The sequence below is a fragment of the Diadema antillarum genome, unplaced genomic scaffold, assembly GCF_040938485.1.
Source record: "Diadema antillarum isolate AM-2024a unplaced genomic scaffold, OU_Dant_1.0 seq00000234_RagTag, whole genome shotgun sequence".
Lineage (NCBI taxonomy): Eukaryota > Metazoa > Echinodermata > Echinoidea > Diadematoida > Diadematidae > Diadema > Diadema antillarum.
The window spans coordinates 1,355,862-1,380,000 of record NW_027271283.1 but is presented as its reverse complement, the minus strand read 5'-3'; the positions used below and the strand labels follow the sequence as shown (position 1 = coordinate 1,380,000).

Here is a 24,139-nt window from a genome sequence, read left to right as displayed (position 1 = left end):
ATGGCTCCATCATTCACATTGTGAGTAAATATTCATATTAATCATTGTTTCTAAAGTTCAAATAAAACATGTAGGTATTCAGTTATCATTTTGTTGAATAGCAGATGGGAGGTATGGAAAGAAACTTAAAGACGTCTGGAAGCAATACTAATTGGAATTAAACTTTGAAATTCACATGTAAAAGACTTTACTTATGGCTTAAAAGTTCCCCTAAATATGAATGCTTAACAACGATTAGTCTTCCTTCCAGCCGCCTTCAAATTTCATGTACAAAGTCTATGGGTTTTTCTACTTAGAATATTTTTCGACTTCTCCATAGGCAATGTACATAAAATTTTAAAGACGCCTGGATCAAAGACTAATTGGAGTTACAATTTCAAAGTCCAATATCCTGGACCTGACACCGGACTTCACATTTTTCTGAAGTATGAGTCCTTCAATACAATTAGCTCTCCTTCCAGACGCTTTCAAATATTTCTATGTACAAACATAAGGTAACTTAAAAAAGGGCTGGAGTAAAGACTACTTCAAGTTACACTTTCAAACTTATATATTGCGGACTTTGCACCGAACTCAATTTTTTTCTCAAGTCAGTGCTAGATTATGTTTAGTCTTCCTTCCAGGCGATTTCAAATATTGTATATATAGTATATATCAAAAAAATCAAAGTCGCCTGGAGCGAAAACTAATTACAATAAAACTTTGAAACTCACATATGTTGGACCTTATACCGGACTTAACATTTTCTTAAAGTATGAATTCTTCAGTACAATTAGTTCTCCTTCCAGACGCTTTCAAATATTTCTATGTACAAACATATGGTAACTTCAAAGACGGCTGGAGCAAAGACTACTTCAAGTTAGACTTTGAAACTTACATATTTTGGACATTGTTCACAATTTAACTTTTTTATCAAGTATGGGTGCTTAACTAAGTTTAGTCTTCCCTCCAGGCGCCTTCAAATATTGTATATATAGTATATAGGAAAATTTTCAAAGACACCTTGAGAGAAGACTAATAGGAGTTACAATTTCAAATTCCAATATCTTTGACCTGCCACCGGTCTTAACATATTTGTCAAGTATGAGTCCTTCAATACAATTAGTTCTCCTTCCAGACCCTTTCAACTATTTCTATGTACAAATATACGGTAACTTGAAAGACGGCTGGAGCAAAGACTACTTCAAGTTAGACTTTGAAACTTATATATTTTGGACTTTGTTCCCAACTTAAGTTTTTTCTCAAGTATGAGTACTTAACTTAGTTTAGTCTTCCCTCCAGGCGCTTTCAAATATTGTATATATAGTACAAAGGAAAATTTTCAAAGACGCCTGGAGAGAAGACTAATTGGACTTACAATTTAAAAGTCCGATATGTTTGACCTGCCACGGGACTCAACATATTTGTCAAGTATCAGTCCTTCAATACAATTAGTTCTCCTTCCAGACCCCTTCAAGTATTTCTATGTACAAACATACGGTAACTTAAAAAACGGCTGGAGTAAAGACTACTTCAATTTAGACTTTGAAAATTATATATTTTGGACTTTGTACCGAACTTAACTTTTTACTCAAGTATGAGTGATTGACTAAGTTTAGTCTTCCTTACAGGCCCTTTCAAATATTGTACATATTGTATATAATACAAAAATCAAAGTCGCCTGGAGCGAAGACTAATAACACTTACACTTTCAAACTTCGAAATGTTGAACCTTCCACCAGACTTAACATTTTACCAAAGTATGAATCCTTAACTATAGATAGTTTTTCTTCCAGACGCTTTTGACTTTTTTTATGTACAAAACAAATGGTAAATTTAAAAACGGCTGGAGAAAAAACTACTGGGAGTTAAGATCTGAAATTTTTGAATTATGTTAGTCTCGATAAGACCTATCGACACTATTAATTTCAACTCTTAACTAAATACTTCATATACTGCGGAATACCCGTAACTCTAACCCTAACCCTAACCCTAACCCTAACCCTAACCCTAACCCTAACCCTAACCCTAACCCCTAACCCTAACCCTAACCCTAACCCTAACCCTAACCCTAACCCCCCCCTAACCCTAACCCTAACCCTAACCCTAACCCTAACCCTAACCCCAACCCCAACCCTAACCCTAACCCTAACCCTAACCCTAACCTAACCCTAACCCTAACCCTAACCCTAACCCTAACCATAACCCTAACCCTAACCCTAGCAAACCCTAACCCTAACCCTAACCCTAACCCTAACCCTAACCCCAACCCTAACCCTAACCCTAACCCTAGCCCTAAACCTAACCCTAACCCCCTAACCCTAACCCACTAAACCTAAACCTAAACATAACCCTAACCCTAAACCTAAACCTAACCCTAAACCCTAACGCTTACCCTAACCCTAGTAACCCTAACCCTAACCCTAACCAAACCCTAACCCTAACCCCAACCCTAAACCCTAACCCTAACCCCCACCCCTAACCCTAACCATAACGCAACTCTAACCCTTGCCCTAACCCTAACCCCAAGCTGCCTTCAATTATTTTTAATGTACAAACCTTTGGTTACTTTAGAAGGGTCTGGAGCTAAGACTACGCAGAGTTAAGTTCTGATATTTTGGGATTATCTATATCTCTAGTAGGCTTATCTATCCTAACAATTTGGGCTCTTAACTCTAAAGGTTACTAAATGTGAAACCCCCTAACTCTAACCCTAACCCTAACCCCAACCTAACCCTAGCCCTAAACCTAACCCTAACCCCCTAACCCTAACCCACTAACCCTAACCCTAAACCTAAACATAACCCTAACCCTAAACCTAAACCCTAACGCTAACCCTAACCCTAGTAACCCTAACCCTAAACCCTAACCATAACCCTCACCCTAACCCTAAACCCAACCCTAACCCAAACCCTAACCCTAAACCCTTACCAAACCCTCACCCCTAACCCTAACCCCCCTTACCCTAACCCTAACCCCCCTAACCCTAACCCTAACCCAACCCTAACCCTACCCATTATATGTATGTCCCTGCAAAGATACTGTTGTCTCCCCAAATAGACCTTCAAGTCCAAAAAAAAAATAAATAAATAAAAAATGACCTCCGTGTTCCCTGAAAGATAGTTAAATACATTATTCAAATTCATTCATTCAAATTCACTCTTCAAATTCATCCAATTAATTCATCAAATTCATCATTCATTCATTCTGTTCAAATGTAGCAAATACCTACAAAGTGACTTACAGTGAACTACATGTCCTTTTACAGGGATGATCCTCCAGACGCCTCCAGAAGTGTCAGGGATATTAATAGAAGGTACCTTAGGCCTAAGGTACCTTCTATTAATATCCCTGAAACTTCTGGAGGATCGTTGGTGACAGGGGAGTCACTTTTACCCTTTACCCCTTACCCTTGCCCTAGGTACGAGTCCCAAATTGATATACAGCACTGCACATGTATGTTAAAACACACATCTTTTTTTTTGATATGTCAAACCCTATTGACTCAGACAGGCAAATTTTCCACAAGCAATTAATTGCTGAAAATGAAGTTTAAATGCAAACAAGGAAAAGTAGAAATTACGCGGTGCGTAATATATGTCCCTGCCGGAAGTAGCATTTTGTAGCAAAATGTCCAATATAGGTCAAAAATCAAGGTCAAAGGTCAAAGAAGTCAAAGGTCAAAATTCTGTGTAGAAGTTTTGAAGCCCTCACCTAGTGCCATCACATAAAGCAAACGGAATCGAAATCGGGTTAGAAATGGCGAAGGAGTAGCATTTTGTAGCAAAATGTACAATAAAGGTAAAAAATCAAGGTCAAAGGTCAAAGAAGTCAAAGGTCAAAATTCTGTGTAGAAGTTTTGAAGCCCTCACCTAGTGCCATCATATAAAGCAAACGGAATCGAAATCGGGTTAGAAATGGCGAAGGAGTAGCATTTTGTAGAAAAATGTACAATATAGGTCAAAGGTCAAAGGTCACGACTGAAATTCTGTGTAGAAGTTTCAAAGCTCCCATGTAGTGCTATCATATAAAGCAAACAGAATCAAAATTGGCTCATAAATGACAGAGAAGTAGCAAATTGAAGATTTTGATCACACACGGACGCACGGACAGACACACGGACGGACGGACACACGGACACACACACGTACGGAGCCCGTTTCATAGTCCCCTGCTCGAACTCGTTCGGCGGGGACAATTAGCTGAAAAAAAAGTGACAAAATTTTGCAACAGAGCCAATTTCATTAATAGTAATGAATTAATGATATTAGTGTTCATCAAGGTTGGCTTGCTGAACATGCATCTCTCTCATTTCCTTTCTTGCCTGGTTTTTTTTTTTTACCTCCCAATAATGAGAGAACAAAAATAATACTACACTCAATAAAATGCAGTCAGGACCGAGTATTTTCCTCCTTATAGCTGATATATCTTATCATCAGTTGGCATAAGAAAGCATAGTCATAATAACTCTAATTTGTTAATGTTGGGACTACAGATCATGTTCCAATTAATGCTGATATTATTGCAATGTGTATGAAGTACTCACCTTCGCAAGTAAATACAATGTCTTTTCATCAATGATATACAGTGTATTAAGAATGTCTTTCAATGATAGGTAATGATAGTTTCCAGCCATTATGTAGATGACCATGTCTCAATCATTTGTGTATTGGTATGTGATGTGATAGTTCCACAAGCATGTTGTGTGGAAGACTCTATAGCACACTGTGTATGTGAGTTACACAACATACAGCGTATATGTACTAGGTGTTACAAAAAACATTTCCCACTTTTCAAAAACTTTTTTACTAGTATCAGATAACACTGACATCGATATGAGCAAGAGCTGAATAGTGTACAATTTTGTTGGAGGTAATTTTAAAATGACAGCATATATCAGTTTCAAAATTCAAGACTTGTTTTTAAGTTAGGTTTCAGATTTTGCTCAGTTTTCAACCCTCTGTACAAAATTTTAATTTTGTACAGGGGTCAATTGGTGTGGATGGGAGTGAGTGGTTAACAACCCGACAATGGTCCCGAACAATGGCCAAGAGTGGAATGCTCTATTACACATTCATGAGAAATTCAACTATCACAGCTAGTCTTTATTCATCCTGAAATGTAGTGTATGCAAGCACATGAAAACATGTGCTTATGATTTTTCATGTGCATGCATTTTACCCTTTACCATGAATTCAGACTAACAGCACCCAGGGCAATCCATCATGAATTATTAATAAATCATTCATGTGCCTTGGAGCAAGAGTCCAGAAGCCTTGTCAGCAGAGCTCTGAAAAGGTGGCATTTGAGGTATTCATGTCTATTGTGCAGGGTCATTGTAAGCACACACTCGCGATACACATCATTGGATCTTGTGTAAAGTTCAATTTTGTACAGAGGGTTCAAATTTGAAGATCCATGGCATGCTGTGGCTGTCAGCCGTGCAATTTTGTTTGAGCAAAAATGGATAGCACATGGCTGACGTCACTCATTTCCATTGACTCCTGTGTTAAACTCACAATTGAGTCATAAGTTTTTGTTTCATTACATGGCTCTGATGTCACAATAAACAAATACTTCCCGCGCTCACTCACCAATTACAAGCACATACTTTTGTCACTCATTTTTTGTACATGTATAACTTAAAGGGACTGTACAGTACTGGTTGAGGTAGGGATTCATGTTTTGAGCATTCCTCAGTGAGATAATGAAAAGCCTATTATGAAATATGAAAGAGCATGTAATTTAAGAAGGATTCAACGTTTATTTGATGAAAATTGGTTTTCAAATGGCTGAGATATTCCAAAAAGTGCTACTGTAATAATAAAAGGCGACATGCCACAACTTTATTAGAATCTTTGTTTCACCTTGTTTTTTGATATCTCAGCCATTTCAAAACCGATTTTCATCGAATAAACTTTTGATACCCCTTAGAACTGCATTCCCCCTTACATCTCATAGAGTGGTTACTGAATATGTCGCAAAATGTTAAAAGCTAAATCTACACCTCGACCAGAACTGTACACACCCATTAAAGGTAGGGGATACCTTTTACAGACCTCCCAAAATGCAGCAAAACATTAAATATGAACCTCAGGGGACTTGTTTAGGCCACTGCTGAGAAATTTGGAAGTCTAACAGTTATCTACAATTTGAATAATGCACAAAACTCAACTACTCAGTACTTCTGTGTGTCAGCCACACTTAAGCCTTTTTGTTGCAGTCTTCTGTATTTTTTATCTATAAACACAAATCTAAAAGTATAAGAGCTGATGTAATAACATATAGGGTATGTGGCAAGAATGTATATAGAAATGTTTGTACGTTTTGATGAACTTTCTTCACAAAATATACATGATGGACACACATGCAGTGCATGGGTCTGCAGTGCATGGGTCTGCAAAGGTAGCCTAGTAATGTACTGGATTTTACGGTGAGCCCCGAAAAAAATTCAATTCGAAATCTAACGGTCAATAAAAATGTACTAAATGTTACCTTCCACTTTCAATACTCTATGGGAGTTTCTAAAATGATACTCTCTTCAACATACCACTGTATTTATACAACTCTTCATTTAAGGCATGCAAATGGGATTCCCTACCTTTAACAACTTCAACAGATCTGTTTCGCCGTAAATGTGTACATGGTGACTGTGACTATGTAGCTACTCATTTGTCTTTCATGAAAATGGTTGCCATTTCTGTGCTAAATTCAAGAATCTGTGAGGACCACATCTGTTGATGATTGAGGTGTTGTATAAAACAAATAGTGTATGGTCTTTACTCATGCAATGGACCAAGATTTCGCAGTTCGATGAAAGATGAGGCTCACTATTCAACTCGGCTTCGCCTCCTTGAATAGAGTGCCTCTATCTTTCATCTCATGCGAAATCTTGTACAATTGCACTAATGACCATTCACTACTTGCATAATAGCAGTGTTCGTTTTATGAAATTTTCCCTGTATAAGGAATATCTGCATGTTACTTGAGGCAACATGTTCAAAATGATGAAAAAGGAGAAAATTTGTGCCAGTAAATGTTCATAAAAGATGACAATTCAGACTTAAGACAGGAGGGAGTCATTTGAATACAAGAATGCAACAAATGTGTATTCCTTGAATTCCAAACAGAATGGAAACAAGAAGCTTGTCTCCTTCATGAACTATCTTTGTGTGGAAATAGCTACGAAATATATAGAAACTATTCTTGGGAATTTTATACACTTTGCAAAGTTGAATCTTGGCATACACATTGCATACTGGGACTCACGAAAAAAAAAAGTGTTTCTGGCGAGTCACGTAGATGACTTTGATTTGTAATAAGTCTTGCTATTATCAATCAACTACTAGTACATTGTAACAGTAGCCCTCTCACCATGGCAAGAACATTGTAGGAAATCATATACATAGCAAAGAAGCAGGCAACTTTAATTTAAGGATTTTTATTTGGGGATCATTCTTCAACCCCACTGTTGTCTCCTCGGCTTGATGATTACGGTACTTAAACCATACTATATTTGTCACTGCATTTTCTCATGCTACAACCACTGACACATTTAAATGAATCAACGGTTAATGAATTGACTGTTTCCATCTTGTATTTCAAAGCACTGAGTAAACAATTGTGCAAGATAATTCCTGAATGATTTTTACAGGCTGCTAGCATGATCATACTGACAAAGAAATTGTTGTGGGGAATAAATGTCTGGCAAGCATTTGTTGCAATTTTTTGTTGTTGTAATTTGTTGGAACTATAGTTGGCAGAGCCTGTGTCATGTCACCATCTCTTACACATTGTAATTAGCTATTTTCTCCATGCTAACTAATACTAAAGCACGCACATTCTCATCCTGATGTTGTACATGGCTTACCTTTTTCTGTACACATACACACAAACACATTCTATCAAGTGTGCCAGAATGTCTGTGATTGTTCACATAATCTAAATTCAAGAAGACACATTTATTCCATCTGTCATTGTATTTTGTACTGCTTCGTTGAAAAGAGCTAGCTTTGCTGTGATTACAGTGGTCATAGGTAAAGCAAGGGAATCTAGATGGGCAAATCGTGCCTGCTTGTTATGTCCTTTTACGGTAGTGGTATCTTTTCATTTTTTCTTTCTTTCTCCTCTTTTTTTTTTTTTGGGGGGGGGGGGGAAGGGTCACATTCATTGGCCATGTACTATGACCTCACCCATATGCCTGCTGGTCACATTAAAAAAAAATTATAATAATAATACAATAAAAAATGGCAGCTGCAGGAATGCAATAAATTCAGGGGGGAAAAGGATTGGGGTAATATCGTCAGATGTAAGTGGAAACGACCTGCCATTACCTCATTCATATCAATTCAATAGTGATCATTGTGAAGCTTGAAAAGCAATTTTCCACGCACAAGAAAGTTTATCATGGCATGCAAGCAACATCTCCTACCACATCACCATAATAAATAGAGTTAGATCAGACAAACAGAATGGTTCAAAAAATCAGACTCAGATATACCACAGTAATACTGGTCAAAACCAAGTTTGCAAATTAACTCAGGTGACGTCAAAACGTCAAAACTCTCCTACTGGTTTGCACATACACAAAATAATAATAATAATAATAATAATAATAATGTGCTTTTTGTTGATAATTTAGCTGCAACATACTTTAACTCAGTATTGTTGGACTTGATTGCAATGAAGGAAAAAAAAAAAATGTCCTCGTGATGCAGAGAGTAGTTACAGCTTCAAGGTTCCTCTTCATCATTGTAATATGAAATCCTGTGCAGAATGTTATCCGAGTTTGGCAGCTATTTTGCTGTCAAAACATGTCGAAAGCAAGAGTCACATCGATCGTTTTTCACTTGGAAAAGTTTCTATGGTTCACATGGTCCATGACATCCTCACTCTATCTCACATGTTGCTCCTGCAGCCTCCAGCTGTTTTTTGATCTCCTCTGCTTCAGTCTTACCAATGTCAGCTTTAACCACCTGTGGAATGGCCTCAACAAACTTTTTGGCCTGAGATGACAGAAAGAGTGAGTACTAAGTGGAACACAGCTAAGTGAATCATACTGGCAATCAAGTACTACCAAAAACAGAAGAAGAAACTTGCTTACTTCAATACATTGGGCATTCTCTCAATTAGAAGGTCCCCATATTTTGATACTTTTAATCATTTTTTTTTTCTGTAAGACTAAGTGAACTTTCACAAAGAAACAAAGTAACTAAGAGTTACTGTAATATGTATTTGGTGAGTCTGATTTTTCACAAATTTGGACTTTCCCACAATTTCGTAAGTGGTTAATATTTGCAATTGTGGAGTACAGTAATCAACAGAACAACCTAAGTATGCACATTGCAGTCATGGTCGGATCAGAGTTAATATTTTCTCATGTTGGTGAATTTGCAAATGAAGCTGTCACCACAGTCTGAAGTTTAATTCGAGTGGGAAGAGGAAACAAATTCCCAAAATTCATCTTGCTCTCCATCTCTATTTCACATTAGACCCAGTGATAATGACATATAATGGGCAATTGCCTAGTCAAGCGTTTTTGGCTATAGTGATTTGACTACGCAACATTAGGAAAGGGTGTCTTTTTGCTGATTATCCAAGTACACTGTAGGCAAGCTAAAACACTTATTCAAACTAAAGCAAATATTCGCTGATGTTTCCTATGGTCAAAATGTCCTCTCATTGTGCATTCTCTTTTTAGAATTAAATCTTTTCTTATCCCAATAGAGAGTAATACAGTTTCTTTGCATATTCAGCATTAAACTGTCTCTTCAGTTTGAAAAAAAAATTGCATACAAAATATATGCAAAAAGCACCTATTCTACAATGTGAGTGATTAGCAAATTCAACATGCCCTATAAAAACAAGCTGCATACACACACTTGGTATAAATTTGTCAAATTTCACAAGTCAACTGGCATTCACAAACTTAGCTTCTCATGTAAGTGTTGTCTCCCATCACACAAATGCATTTATTGTGTATATAGTCTCCAAGGGATTAAAAAAAAAGAAGATAATTTAATTTCTTCTGAAAAGGTTACTCCATCACTGCAGTTCTAGATCACAAATTCAACTGCTCAAGCAATTAAAGCAATTAGCCAAAAGTCCAAATTCGCATTATATTACATGAAATACATGGTGGTATACAGTATGAGATCGCATAGAGCTGTAGAGATGATTAAAATGCTTACAACTGTTATCAATCTCAGACTAAATTAGTAATTCATAACAACATCCTTACCTGTACTAGATTCATTCCTGATGTCAATGCCTTAATTTCTTTGATCAGCTTCACCTTGGTAGCTTCATCATATTTGGTCAGCTTTACTGTAAACTGTGTCTTTTCAACTGTTTTTACAGCATCTACTTCCTCCTCTTCCTGTAATAAGAAATAGCTTATGGAATTAGCAAATCTTGGACTTAGCTTTATATAAATACTGTAAAATCAGGAAAATTTCCGCTTGCATTTTAATTTTGTGAATTTCACGAGAGCCAAGATTCACAAAATTAAAATGCATGCAAAAGTTCTTGTCTACACTACTCGCATCAAATGTCAGTGGAAATTTGCGATACTTTCATGCTGCAAAAAAGGCCATCAGCTCCAATTCGTGAAAATTTCATGCCATGAAAATATTGTTTAACGTGTGCCATGTAGTTCCAAGGGAAACAAAGACTGCAATAGAAAACATTCTTCAAAACAAAGCACTTTGCATATCTTTAATACACTGTATTCCCTGCAAAACATATACAATGTAATATAAAGAAATCGCATTTTCCCCCTACATCTATTCAAAAAAGAGTCATTGACCTTAAAAGCAAACCTTCCATCCACTACTGACAACAGGCACGGGACCCATTGTAAGAATCAAGCCAAAATGAGAACTCTTGAGACACAAAAGAAACACCAAACTCACAGCCCTCATTGACTTAGCAAAATTCAACACACCTGTTCCAGAGCTGGTGCTGCTACTCCTGGTACAGCTCCAACAGCCATGACCGGTGCATCCTGGATGTTCAGAGTTTTCTGTAAGACATTTAAACGTTCAAAGATTAACTTTTTAATGCCTACATAGTGAAAATGATCTCTTTCTACAATTTCAGATCCTCTGTAATTGTAAATCCAACAAAGTATAAGTCACACTTGTTTCTACTTATCAACCAACCTCAAGATCACATTTTAGAAGCTTGTCAACATAGCAGATACATGTAATATATGCAAAGTTGTCATTACCCACTTTTTTTTTTTCAATCCACCGACAGTCTACACTTACTTGAGGGTTGAATAAATGCACTTGACCTACCTTTAACAACTGATTAAGGTCACTGACTTCAACCAGAGTAAGAGATGCTATCTCATCTACCAGAGATCGGATTTTGTCAGAATACTGCTTGTCTTCATTATCCCTGGCTGGTGCTGTGATGGCTTCACTACTATGACATCGCTGGCTCCCTAAGGCACAGACAAACTTCTTATGGCGCGCTGCACTGTAGTAGCTACAAGTGGCAGCTAAACAAGAGTGACGTACTGGTTGTGAAGCTGGGAAGTGACCATCTGGGATGTTTAGTGGCTTCCTGGTAAATGCAAAAAGGGGATAAAAACACAATCAAACATGAGCAGTACCAGGTACTTAACTTGTTGAGAGTAGGTAGGCTCAATTATGGAGCATTCACTTATGAAATTTGAAATTAAGGAGTGTGTCCCTTTCAGTTATTCTAGTTTTGTATAAAGTCGGTGAAACTAGAAAATACAACTATTGGTATTCATACAGCAAGTTCTTAGTCCATCTCAAAAAAATTCAGACGAAAATGACAATGCTGCATCAAAGTGTGTGACCTATGCTTCAGACAACAATATGTCTAACTTTGAATGTCTCATACCCAGAGTAATTCATATCATTACCTCGAACTGACAATATCTCATATTGAAAACCATTCAATAGCTCATTCACACTACTGGTTTTTCTTTACATCTTGATTAATTTAACTGTTCCCTGATTTAAGACTACAAATACATCAGCCTTCAAAACAAAGTGTGGATGCTGAAGGAGACTTCCAGTGTCCTTGCGAAACTTTTCATGTTTGAGAAGAAAATTTTGAGAGGTGAGTGACCTTTGTCTTGCAATTGATAGTGCCCAGATGTATTCATTAAACATGGCAGCAGCGACTTGGTAAAACAACAGACAAAGTGTTAATTTTTAGCTTCAAGTTACTTGAAAGACACCATATTATGCATATAAATAGATGGCTAACTTTAGTTTCAGATTGTGTAGGCTGTGTATGCCATGAAACTTGCCTAGAGAGATGTTAGTTGTTTTGAGCATGACAACAATAGAAAAAAGGATTCCTCACCACCAACCAATGGCAATACTCTTTGCCGCCTACCAATCAGAATAGACATCAGCCATACAAGAAGGTACAGTGAAACCCCGTTATAACGAGTTCGGTTATAACAGGAACCGCTTTTAACAAGGTGATCGCATCGGTCCCGTTTTCCTTTGCATGCAAACCTATGGCAGAACGGATCGGTTAAAACGAGTTCGGTTATAACGAGATTCCGGTTATAACGAGGACAATTTCGGTGCATCATGATAAAGAAAAACATAAGCAATTTGATCGGATATAACGAGCTTCCATTTCTTGATTAAATTGTCGCTTTCAAACACGCGACAAACGAAACACTGAAAACCGAATTCACGCTATCCACGTCTTTTTCCCGTTTTGCAGAGAACCGTTCCTTCCATTTTTTCTTCTAAACCACGCAATAAGACACAATAATGCCTTCCGATGTTCCTACTGAATTGTTAAACATAATCATTCGATTTTCTTTTTCGCGAGATACGCGTGCGTGACGAGGCGAAAAAAAAAATAACGCATTCAAAAAATTTGTTATGTAGCGACATTTGTGGCAAAAAATGGACAATTAGAATGCGTGTGCAACTCATCATTATATCCTTTCCGTTTTTAGTTCCAAATTCCAGTTCTTTTGCTGGTTAGCAAATATGAGTGTGTATGATTAAAGCCGAAATAATGAATGAAATTATCGCGATCCCGCCGAGTGACAGTAGCGTAAAATTACTAAAAATTTTTGAATAAAGCATGTTAACCTACTTAATCGGTGTTCAGAATTGAAAAAAAAAAAACGCATTTATTTAGTATTTAGTATTCGTATCTGATAATTTTGATATGAGTATGTATGATTGAAGCCGAAATAACTGGTGAAATCATCGCAATCTCGCCGGGTGACCGTAGCGTAAAAGATAGTTGAATAACTTAATCGGTGTTCGGAAATAGAAACAAACGCATTTAACAGTCCAAGAACGGAATCGATGTACAAATCGCGAAGAGATTTTCGGAGGAAAATAAAGAACGCATTTTTAATCCCTTCGGGCGCAACGATCATACATTGTATAAAATTACAGCCGAAATGATTCATGAAATTATCGCATTCCCGCTGGGCACTAACAGCGTAAAATACCTCGCAAGTTAACGGTAAACAACGCATGTATGTTACCCTGAAATCATCGCGATCTCGCCAGGTGAAAGTACCGGTAGCGTAAAAAATTGAATGACGCATGTTAACCTAAATCAGAAAAAGAAACCAACGCATTTATTACTTTGAATAGATCTGGGTTTGTTCATTATTACAATTTTAACACTGCACTTCACAAAGAAGATTTTTCTTTCTTTTAGAAAGGTCTACCAGGTAAAGATTTGCGTAAAAAGGATCACAACCTTCCACATTCAATCCTGTCGCATATTTTTCAAGAACGGATGTACAAAACGCGAAGAGATTTTTGGGAAGAAAATAAAGAATGCATTTTTAATCCCTTCGACCGCAACGATCATACATTGTACAAGATAACAGCCGAAATGATTCATTAAATCATTGCATTCCCGCTGGGCACTATAAGCATAACAATACCTCGCAAGTTACGGTAAACAAGGCCTGTATGTTACCCCATGTTACTCTATCTGCGCTGGTGTTTAGAAAAACTAGCGCCCATTGAAACACACGTGTTTTAATGGGCGCTCTGCATCGGTTGATTAAAACTCGATTTTTGAAAAAAAAAACAGATAGGATTTTTTTCTTCTTTTCATCATGGATAGTGGACATGTGTGTGTAACAAAAAATCACTGTGCAAAGTTGCGACAATTTATACGTCAGATGTGAGATGAATAGTTCAGTGAATAGGGGGCCTCATGAGGCGTTCCCCCCGGGCCTCATGAGGCATGGGGGCGGTCCTCATGAGGCGTGGGGGCGGTCCTCATGAGGCGTGGGGGCGGTCCTCATGAGGCGGGGCAGTCCTCGTACGCGGGAGCGGTCCTCATGAGCGGGTTTCCCGGACTGATGCGTGAGGCAGGCTTTTTAGTGACCTTCCTTATTACTTGTCAAATGTCGTTTCATACAGCAAGAGAAGCTCGCAAGCTGCTCCTCAGTGCGCAGTGGTTCATCATGGGAGATCACCTTGCTGGTGGCGTAAGCTAAGGGAATGACGCTCTGATAATAGAGCCCTATAGGGCCGTAAAGTGCACTCGGCCAGCCACAAAGCTATGTAAATTAATGTTGATTGTTCTTCTTCTTCCGTTAAGTGCAGCTTCATGCCTGAAGATTACGCACTGTAGTGTGTGAGAGTGTATGTGTGCTCCACCAGTCAAATTCCACAAGTAGTGTATTTACAAAATATATACATGGAGTGCAAGTAAAAATCCATAATTTCATACGTGAGCTGCAGTTACGTCTCCCTCAAGAAGGACTTGAATGCCTCGAGGGAGGGTGAGTCAGCTGGGTCTGCTGGTAGGTGGTTCCAGTCTCTGGCAGTTCTGGGGAAGAAGGATGAGCTATACACCAGATTGGTGCATAATGGTGTCCTGAAGCGGGAATCATGCCCTCTTGTGGAAGATGTTGACTTCTGTAGGTATTGCTGCCAGTCAATGTCCACCAGATCATAACGGATGCGATACAGCATTACAAGACGGCTTTGTAGACGCCTGCTAGCAAGTGATGGCCATTGTAACCTGTCTAGCATGGCGGTGACACTGCTGTGACATTTGAAGTCGCCAGTCACGTAACGTGCACTTCGTCGCTGAACCATCTCGATCTTGTCCACATTTTTTCTAGTGTGTGGGTCCCATGCTGTTGCAGCATACTCCACAACTGGACGAATGTAGGTGAAATAGGTGGCCTGTTTTATCTTCTGATTGCAGTGTCTGAAGTTACGACGGAGGAAGGCACAAACAGAGTTAGCCTTCTTGACGGTGGCGTCAATATGCGTGTTGAAATTCAGCTTTCTGTCAAGATGGACCCCCAGATACTTTGCTGAGTGGACTTCTTGGAGGTGTTGGCTGTGGATATTATAGTGACCTATGATTGGGTTTCTTCTGTTAGTGACACGCAGCACCTGGCACTTGGAGAGAGGAAATTTCATCTTCCACCTGATCTCCCAGTTTTGAAGGCTGCTTAGATCTTCTTGCAGTTTGTCTGAGTCTTGTTGTGATGAGATGCGTTTGTACAGGAGGCAGTCATCAGCATACAAACGAGGGGTTGAGTGCTGAATGCTGTCTGGGAGGTCATTTATGTAGATGAGGAACAAGAGAGGTCCTAAAACGCTACCCTGTGGCACGCCAGAGGTAACTCTTGCTTCATTACTGAGTTGGCCCTCTAGCATGACTTGCTGAGTGCGGTCAGTTAGGAAGTCTGCCATCCACTGGAGAGTAAGGCCACGAACACCATAGTATTGTACTTTGAGAAGAAGGCGCTGGTGAGATACCTTGTCAAAGGCCTTAGCAAAGTCAAGTAGTATGACATCGATCTGTTCTGTCATGTTGTCATGTTGATGCATGGAAATCACATATATTTGTCAGATGATCACATTTAAGTAGAAATTCTATATGAATAAACTTTACACATGGTGTAGGTCCCAGTATAGCTTCCCACCAAAAGCTGAAACAGGGATTACTTCTTCAAGGTTCAGGGTTCAAGGTCCTAGGCCTAGATCCACTAACGTTAGTTCTACTACTAGCACAGAGCAGAGCAGAGCGCAGCGACACATATCTAGTTATCAGCTAACACAATTCCCAAAGAGTGGGACTGAGCCCGACACTAAGATCATGAGATTACGCAAGCACGATAGCCCACAATAATCCAGCTCAGACGACCACAGCGAGGTATTAGTAACGACTACTTCTCGAAATATCAAAAACGACAGTACAGCCGTCATGATGATCTCACAAATGAAACTTTTACATACCATCTAGGAATCAATTTCGCGTGTTGACGCATCGCCAAGCGAGCAGCGTTCATCGTGGTGGTCCTCATTATTACAAATACAAATGCGCATGCATACACCCACCCACGCACACGCACCCATGGCATGCATCCAACCCATGGGGTCTGTTGGTGGTATCTTCAAAGGGTCAAAGAGACAAGAAAATAACTCGTTGTTCAATTGTGGGTTCATTGTGGGCTGTTCACATATTGTTGTTTTTTATGACTGTTATCATCATTTCTTTTCTGTTTTGCCTGACAGAACGGCTCGACGTTCTTGCTCCTGTAGGACCTACTTTTTTAATACAATGTATATTTGAAGAAGAGGTGCTGCTGAGTGTATCTAATTTTTTTTTTTATAGAAAAGGTCCTAATCCTAGTGTACTGGTACGCGAGCAAAAAAGCAGGAACGACATTTTTAAGAAAGATTTTGCAGTCAGGTGGAGGTCAAATGAAACTTTAGAAGACATTTTAACAAACAATCGGTACAAGTCTGAAATTTTAGCAATTCTGCCTACATGCAGCTGTGCATTCCTGTGGTAAAAACAAACACAGTGATATAAAGAAATTCTCATTACAACAAAGTAAAAGTACAGGACCCACTATTATCATCTACATTACCTTTAAATACCTTATTGAATCTACAATGAAATTTTGGTGTAACAAAAGAAAAGTGCCTGTCCCAAGGACTTTGTTATAGCAGGAGTTATTGTCTGCCCACATTTTTGGAAAATTAGACATAGGTATAAGACATTAAAACATGATTTATTCAGTGGAAGACACACATACGTCAGAATGTATTGTGGCCCTACAGTAGTGAGGGATATAAGTGAAAAAAAACCTACCGCCACATAAAAATCTTGTCAATTTAACGTGTAGATTTTAAAAGTTCAAAAGATATTCTGCAACAATCAACTCAAAATGACATTACACAGGCTACAGCTTTAGCCTATATGCGACCTGAAAGTCATGAAAAAAATATATATACATATTATATATAATGAGGGAATGAGTTTGACCCCAAAATGGGTTATTAATATACATGCACCATTTTCAGGTTCGTCATTCATCAAAGCGAAATAGCACCTTCCAGTGATACATCACTTAATTGTTGCAAAACACAGGTAATTCTTGGAATTAAAATGGTTGAAATATCCTATACTCACTTATTTCCTTTGTTGTTTTAGCAAGTAGATATGAAAAAGTGATAAGAATGAAGTTGACTTGTTTTTCTTGGAATATCAAAGTCTTCATATATTATTCATCTATATCTATCTATATCTATATATATATATATATATATATATATATATACATTATATATATATATACATCATATATATATATATATATATATATATATACATACATATGATCCATCACACACACAGACATGAATTAAATACTCTTTGCCACATTGAAGGTAAAAATATGAATAAAATGAAAATACACAAGACAGAGAAAAAAAAAGAGATGAAGCGAGATGAAAACATATGGCAGATTTTCAATTAAATAACTATGTTTATAAAAAATTGTCTTAAAATCATCCCATACTCAATAAGCCCTTTTAAGATGCCTACCCAATTTGTTCCATAACTCTGCAGCTGCCAGTCGAAGAGATCTCACTTCTTGAAATTTTTTTAGATATTGTAGAGGGTGGCTATCAAAATTTGAAGGTTTCTTGCCAAATGATATTTTGCTATCAACTGTTGCACACAGCCTAGTTCTTCAAAGCACGTGGTCATGAAACAAGCATTGAAATCTTGAAGTCAATTCTCTGCTTGACTGGCAGCCAATGGAATTTTTTAGACTGATTTCATGCTTTTTAAGTTAAGTAAGAGTAAACAACATAGCCACAGAGTTTTGGAATTGTTGCAACTACAAGTATTGGATTTCATTATTTGATAAACTGTACAAGATACCATTACTAAAATCAAGCAAAGATATTGTGTGAACATGAACGATCATCTCTGTTGACTTTGTAGAAAGAAATGAATGAATTACAACATATGTATGTATATGTATATATATATATATATGTTGATAAGGTAGTCCACGTGTTGGCAAGATAAAAAGATAAGTAACAAAGCTGCAACAAAGTTCATGCTGTATTCACCAACGGTTTATTTCTTCACACAAATTTTCGAGCGTCTCGCCGCCCTTTCTCAAGTGTTGATACTGAGAGAACCGATTAATAATAATTATAACCGATAATAATAACCGATAATAATAATAATAACCAATATAATAATAATAATAACCGATATAATAATAACCGATTAATAATAATTATTTCTCTCAGTATCAACACTTGAGAAAGGGCGGCGAGACGCTCGAAAATTTGTGTGAAGAAATAAACCGTTGGTGAATACAGCATGAACTTTGTTGCAGCTTTGTTACTTATATATATATATGTATATATATATATACATTTATATATATATATATATATATATATATATATATATATATATATACATATATATATATTAATTATCATTATTATTATCATCATTATCATTATTATCATTATTATTATTATCATTATTATTCATTGGGAAGGCATAATTATCTTACCAAGACATGGAAAGGCATCTAAGTTTTAGGGGACCCTACTGCGCACTGAGAGGTGTGGCAGCTCTCAATGTATTAAAGCATACAAATGTACACTTTAGATACTGATCAAATTTCTAAAACTGTTTAAATTTCTTACAAGGTTTTCTTTGGAACATATGTGCAATATTCGATTATTATTATTATTATCGTTATTATTATTATTATTATTATTATTATTATTATTATTATTATAATCATTATTACTATAATTATCATAGTCATTATTATTATTATTATCATTATTATTATTATTATCATTATTATTATTATTAATCATTGGGAAGGCATAATTATCTTACCAAGATATGGAAAGGCATCCAAGTTTTAGGGGACCCTACTGGACACTGAGAGGTGTGGCAGCTCTCGATGTATTAACTCTTTATTTGCCATGGTGGAAACCCCCTGTGTGCCATGTTATTCTGAGACACAAAGGTAGTCATGCTTTGAAAAAGAATTCTGTTTTTTTAATCTATATAACTTCTACAAATTTCTGTTAAGCCGGACATAACAGTGAGCAAAGTTGAAGAGGAATGCCAAGCTTTGCTTTGATATAAAATGTATGACAAATCTATTTCTATTTATTTTTTGATGACCACTTGCTACATTACTGTAAAGGCATGACTTTCGCACATGAAACCGTGAGAGAAACTTAGAATTTACACGCAAATTTAGTTGGAAACACCGCTTGATAGTCAATCACCACATAGAATGCAAGCTGTACGTAAAAGGCAAAAAAGCGCAAGAAAAGCTTTCATTGTACCGCGGGATTAGGCGATTTATCGATCGGTTTAAGCGATTAGTGGGTTTGAGCAGAATATGCGAGGTTGGCACGCCCTCGACTGAGTAGGACATGCGAACATGGCACATAAAGAGTTATAGCATTCAAATGTAGGTACTGATCAAATTTCTAAAACTGTTTAATTTTCTTGCAAGGTTTTCTTTGGAATATATGTGCCATATTCAATTAAAAAAATTTGGTGTCATACTAAAGTTCCTATTCCATCTTCAAGCAAGCTAACATGGTTCAGGGAGCCTCACTGTAATGAGCAGCTTAAAACCATAGAAAACCATGACCACGCAACAACCATGCAAATTCACCTTATAAGCCTAGGATTTTGTTATATTATTCAATCTCATTATAATAATTTTCCACTGCAAAACAAAAACTTGTCATGACAGGTCATCCCAACACGGTATTTCTTTATTGCATTCAAAAGACATATGATGAAGTTATAAGGCTTCTTAAAATAGTACATCACAAATAATGTGAATTTGACACTTGCAACACATCTGCTAAACAGGAACAAATTAACGGCCTTCTGCTTGTAAAAATGGGGAATGCATGACAGTAACAAGTAGCTTTGATCAGATAAGCATAATCATACTTTTCTTTGAAACAGTAATTTTTACAGCAGAAAGTCAGAGAATATTTCTTAGCTTTGAGTAAGATCAGTAATAAACAGAAGTCCTGACCGACTGCATGACATACAAAGTAGGCCTCTACAGACAGTTTGATTTGATGACGTACAAAGTAGGCCTCTACAGACAGTTTGATTTTACGTGTATTTTTTTTTCGTGTAACATAAGGTAGCACCTCTGAGCCAAGACAAGCAGCTTGCTCATAAATATGCATTCATCAAGAACCATAACTAACACACAGTTGGTTTCAATTATGGTTGGTAATTTACAATAGTCAATCACATTTTTGGTACAATATTCAACTTCTTTACTCCTTTTTTCCCCTGTCAGTTCATATAAAGGTAACCTACAATGTTATGAAATATTAATAATGCATGACAGTACAGAGTACCACTAAGTGTATTAGAACTAGATAACAAGTAGGTGTGTGTAGGTTTCCTTGATTCTGAACAGTACATGCCTACTGTTTGGATGAGTGGCAAGTACAACAAACATAAGAGTAAACACCAACTTGTTTGACCAAGAATATTAATATGGCACAAAAAGATTTCAGAATGTCCTCTCTCCCTTGAACACAAACCATGAATGCATACTTTGACATCAGTATATAAAAAGAAATCCAACACATAAAACCTTTTTTTTCAAGCAGACTTGTCCACTGATCCTAAGAAGAGGTTACATGCATTGCGTCCATTATTGACTAATCAAAGGCTGTAACATGTGTCAGGCCGAATTACACTAATCCATTTCTACCAAGAGTCTTTACTTTAATTACAAAAATACATAACATTCATGAGTTAAGTTCACATGAAGTTCATATAAGAATACAATCTTATTGACAGCGTCAGCAGAACTATCCTCTGCATTTCAGTCCCTGTGATACTTCACACTGAGTCAAAGCAGCCTACACACACAGGCTAAAAATGTTTGTACTGTCTAACTCTGAATATCAACTCAGATTCAAGACAATCTTCAATCCTTTTTATGAGTATCAAATATGAAAAACTATAACCACAGTTTATCAAACATTTTATTTTTGATAGAGAGTGAAATGTATTAGAACACAAAGCATGGAAAGATAACACTAGACAGAAATCCAGTGAATCATACAACACAGTATGATTCATAACAATTGGATAAGGAATGTAGTCTGATATCATTAACTGTTTTCCCTGTCACTCAAATTAACAGTATTTGCTTGGTTGCTAGAATACCGGATGCAACATGCTTTCAATGCTGGTGCATTTTTTTTTTTTTTTGGATGTCTGCACTGTTAATAAAAAAAAGACTTTACAAAAGACACTGAACTTAACGAGAAGTCCTAACAGCCAACTCTGGCACTATGATATCTCAGCCTCAATGAAATCTATTTCCAGTCTTCGCATGACATCACAGGCTTACAAGAATTAAGTGTACAAGAGCTGAATTTTGTGTATTCTGAGTGTAGCAATGTTAAATCTAATGTAAAACTAATTACAACCTTAACAAGCCTTGGATACATACAGATAAAAGTAGGTTTATTCACATGTGTATGGTCTTGTTACATTGATCCTGCTTCTCCTGACTGCACATCACCATTTTACACTGTTACAAAACACAGATAAATCTCTTTTAGTACATTGTTCTAAGACCTGTATGTTTTACAGGAAGGTTGGATCTTTGTGAAAGATGATATTGTAACACTTATAAATCATGTCTCATCACATGAAACATTAACCCTAACCAGGCCGGGCTTTTTTGGGTGTTCTGTGGCCGGGGAGGGGTTGATTCAACCCCCCCCCCCCCCCCCCCCCCCCCCGAGATCTTGGCCGTCGCTCGCGCAATCGCCATGAAAATTGGCACATACATTACATGTGGCGTAATCTACCAAACTATAAAAAAAAAAAATGGAAATTTTCATAATGATTAATTATGTTAATATATGCATAAAATCATACTTTTTGCTTTAAATCAGAAATTAAAGCTCCAAGAATCCTAATTTTTGGTGATAACATTCTTTGTAGCATTCCTAACAATGTGCAAGAAAAAAAAATCTGGTATCAAAATCAATTTCTTATGTATTTTATTGTTTTATGAATTTCTAATGTACTGTAAAACATGATATATTCGCGGCATGAATTTTTCGCGAATTGGAGCTGACGGCCTTTTTAGCGGCATGAAATTTTCGCGAACTGGAGCTGGTATTCAATGCATATAGTGTAGAAAAGAACTTTCGCGTGCATTTTAATTTCGCGAATCTTCGCGCTCGCGAAATTCGCGAAATTAAAATGCACACAAACATATCTCGTTTTATAGTATTTCTCTGTTTTTTCGACCTTTTGTTTTATCATTTTTTTTCCGCAAAATTTATGACAGAACCTATTTCAAGCATAATTATGCTAAAATTAATTAGTTTCAGCCTATGAAAGTGAAAATAATCATATCTTTATGAATAAGAAGAGAAAACTCCATTTGCATAGACTTTATACACAAAATCAAGTTTTTGAGCCATTTTCGATCTGACAGGCATGTATAAAAGGTTGCGCAGCGTCGTAACAGTATGCGCGATTTTCGCGAAAATGGTGTCAAAAGATGCGCAAGACTTGAAAGTAAAAAGTCAGCGAACGGCGCAGTCAAAAAAATTCGCGCGGCGGAGTAGTCGCGAAAAATGTCGAGGGGGGGTTGATTGGAGGATGTTCCATAACACTGGCATGTTCAACATTAATACAACATGTACATAACTTATGAGTATCACAGAAAATTGTGTATGCTTATTTCAGTCTCTGAATGTTTCCTTCTTTACAGACTGAAAGTTCAAATCCACAGTCATAGACATTAAGATTTCCAGTACAAGAAAACTCCAAGGAAATGTCTGCATTATTAAACTCAGGAGACTACAAGGTCATGAGATATGCTATATTTACCTGTTTTTAGCAGATAACTCCCGTGGACACCTCAGTCTGTCCTTACAACTCTAATTTTCCTCTCATGCTGCACAATACATGTATTTGTAATTTGAATCAAAACAGTATTACTGACACAAGGAACTCTCGACAAACAGAAGGAATGCTACTTCACGCATTAACTGGAATTTGGTTTTCTTCTTGTTTTGATTTTCCTTCACACACACTAGCCTCCTATCAAAGCCTATATCTAGCATGCTTATCCAAACCCTCTACATATTCTGAAGAGATTTATTTCACAATCAAATTGTTGCAACAGTAACGTTCTTATCTCTTACTGCTTTCTCAGATGATTTCAGTTCAACACTGCTGTCAGACATTAGCAGAGTGCACATAAAGTTCAGTATGGTCTTACAATGAGAAATATCCAATCTCCTTTGAAACAAGTTCACATTGTACTGCCTAGACTTGTCCTCTTCCATTCCAAGTACGTATTAGTGTGGGATCTCACCCCCTGTAGATCCAGGGTTGATGTGCTAGATCCATTCCAAGTATGTATTAGTGTGGGATCCTCACCCCCTGTAGATCCAGGGTTGATGTGCTAGATCCAGGGCTCCCATCCCTGCCATGTCCTACCCAGGATGTTAGGGTCAGTAGCTTGGTCAATCAGACATGCCACCTGGTCCTCCACACTAAGGCCTCTCTCTGGACATTGAGCTCTCTTGGAACCACCGTCTCCACGACATGCACTCTTGAACGCTTTACACGGACCTTGATTTTTAGAATGGCCCAAGTCCAGCTCTTTCCTAAACATTGAGAAATAATATAAAGCACTATCAAGTTATACCACAGTAAAATGCCTTCCATGAATGCCTTCACAAACATTCTGAAAAGACTTATTTCAGGACTGAGATGGGGATTGGTCTTCTTGGTGAAAGTAGACATGTTCTTCTGGATTATCATAGTTTTCTAATATCAC

The 24,139-nt window shown here is 37.2% G+C and overlaps 2 protein-coding genes across 2 annotated transcripts in view; both read right to left on the bottom strand.

Annotated features, from left to right (window-relative positions):
• Positions 1–8,418: 8,418 nt before the first annotated feature.
• LOC139729336 (large ribosomal subunit protein bL12m-like) lies at positions 8,419–16,278 on the bottom strand. Its single transcript, XM_071640264.1, has 5 exons — positions 16,227–16,278; positions 11,280–11,550; positions 10,925–11,002; positions 10,220–10,357; positions 8,419–8,984 (listed from the first exon to the last, which is right to left on the bottom strand). The coding sequence occupies exons 1-5, from the start codon at positions 16,256–16,258 to the stop codon at positions 8,868–8,870; spliced, it is 636 nt and encodes a 211-aa protein (XP_071496365.1). The 5' UTR covers positions 16,259–16,278; the 3' UTR covers positions 8,419–8,867.
• A 6,081-nt stretch (positions 16,279–22,359) lies between these two features.
• The window catches only part of LOC139729337 (DNA-dependent protein kinase catalytic subunit-like), an 89,284-nt gene continuing 87,504 nt past the window's right edge, over positions 22,360–24,139 (bottom strand). Inside the window, exon 88 of the mRNA XM_071640265.1 lies at positions 22,360–23,966. Coding sequence (XP_071496366.1) covers positions 23,762–23,966 — 205 coding nt within the window. The 3' untranslated portion in view covers positions 22,360–23,761. The remainder of the gene's footprint in view (positions 23,967–24,139) is intronic.

Bases quoted from the DNA above. Each gene is read 5' to 3' on its own strand.
- LOC139729336 (XM_071640264.1), bottom strand. From the start codon at position 16,258: ATGCGTCAACACGCGAAATTGATTCCTAGATG. The intron at 11,551-16,226 runs GTATGTAAAAGT...TGCATTTACCAG, and splicing joins GCGAAATTGATTCCTAGATG to GAAGCCACTAAACATCCCAG. The intron at 10,358-10,924 runs GTGTGTTGAATT...TTCTTATTACAG, and splicing joins CAGCACCAGCTCTGGAACAG to GAAGAGGAGGAAGTAGATGC.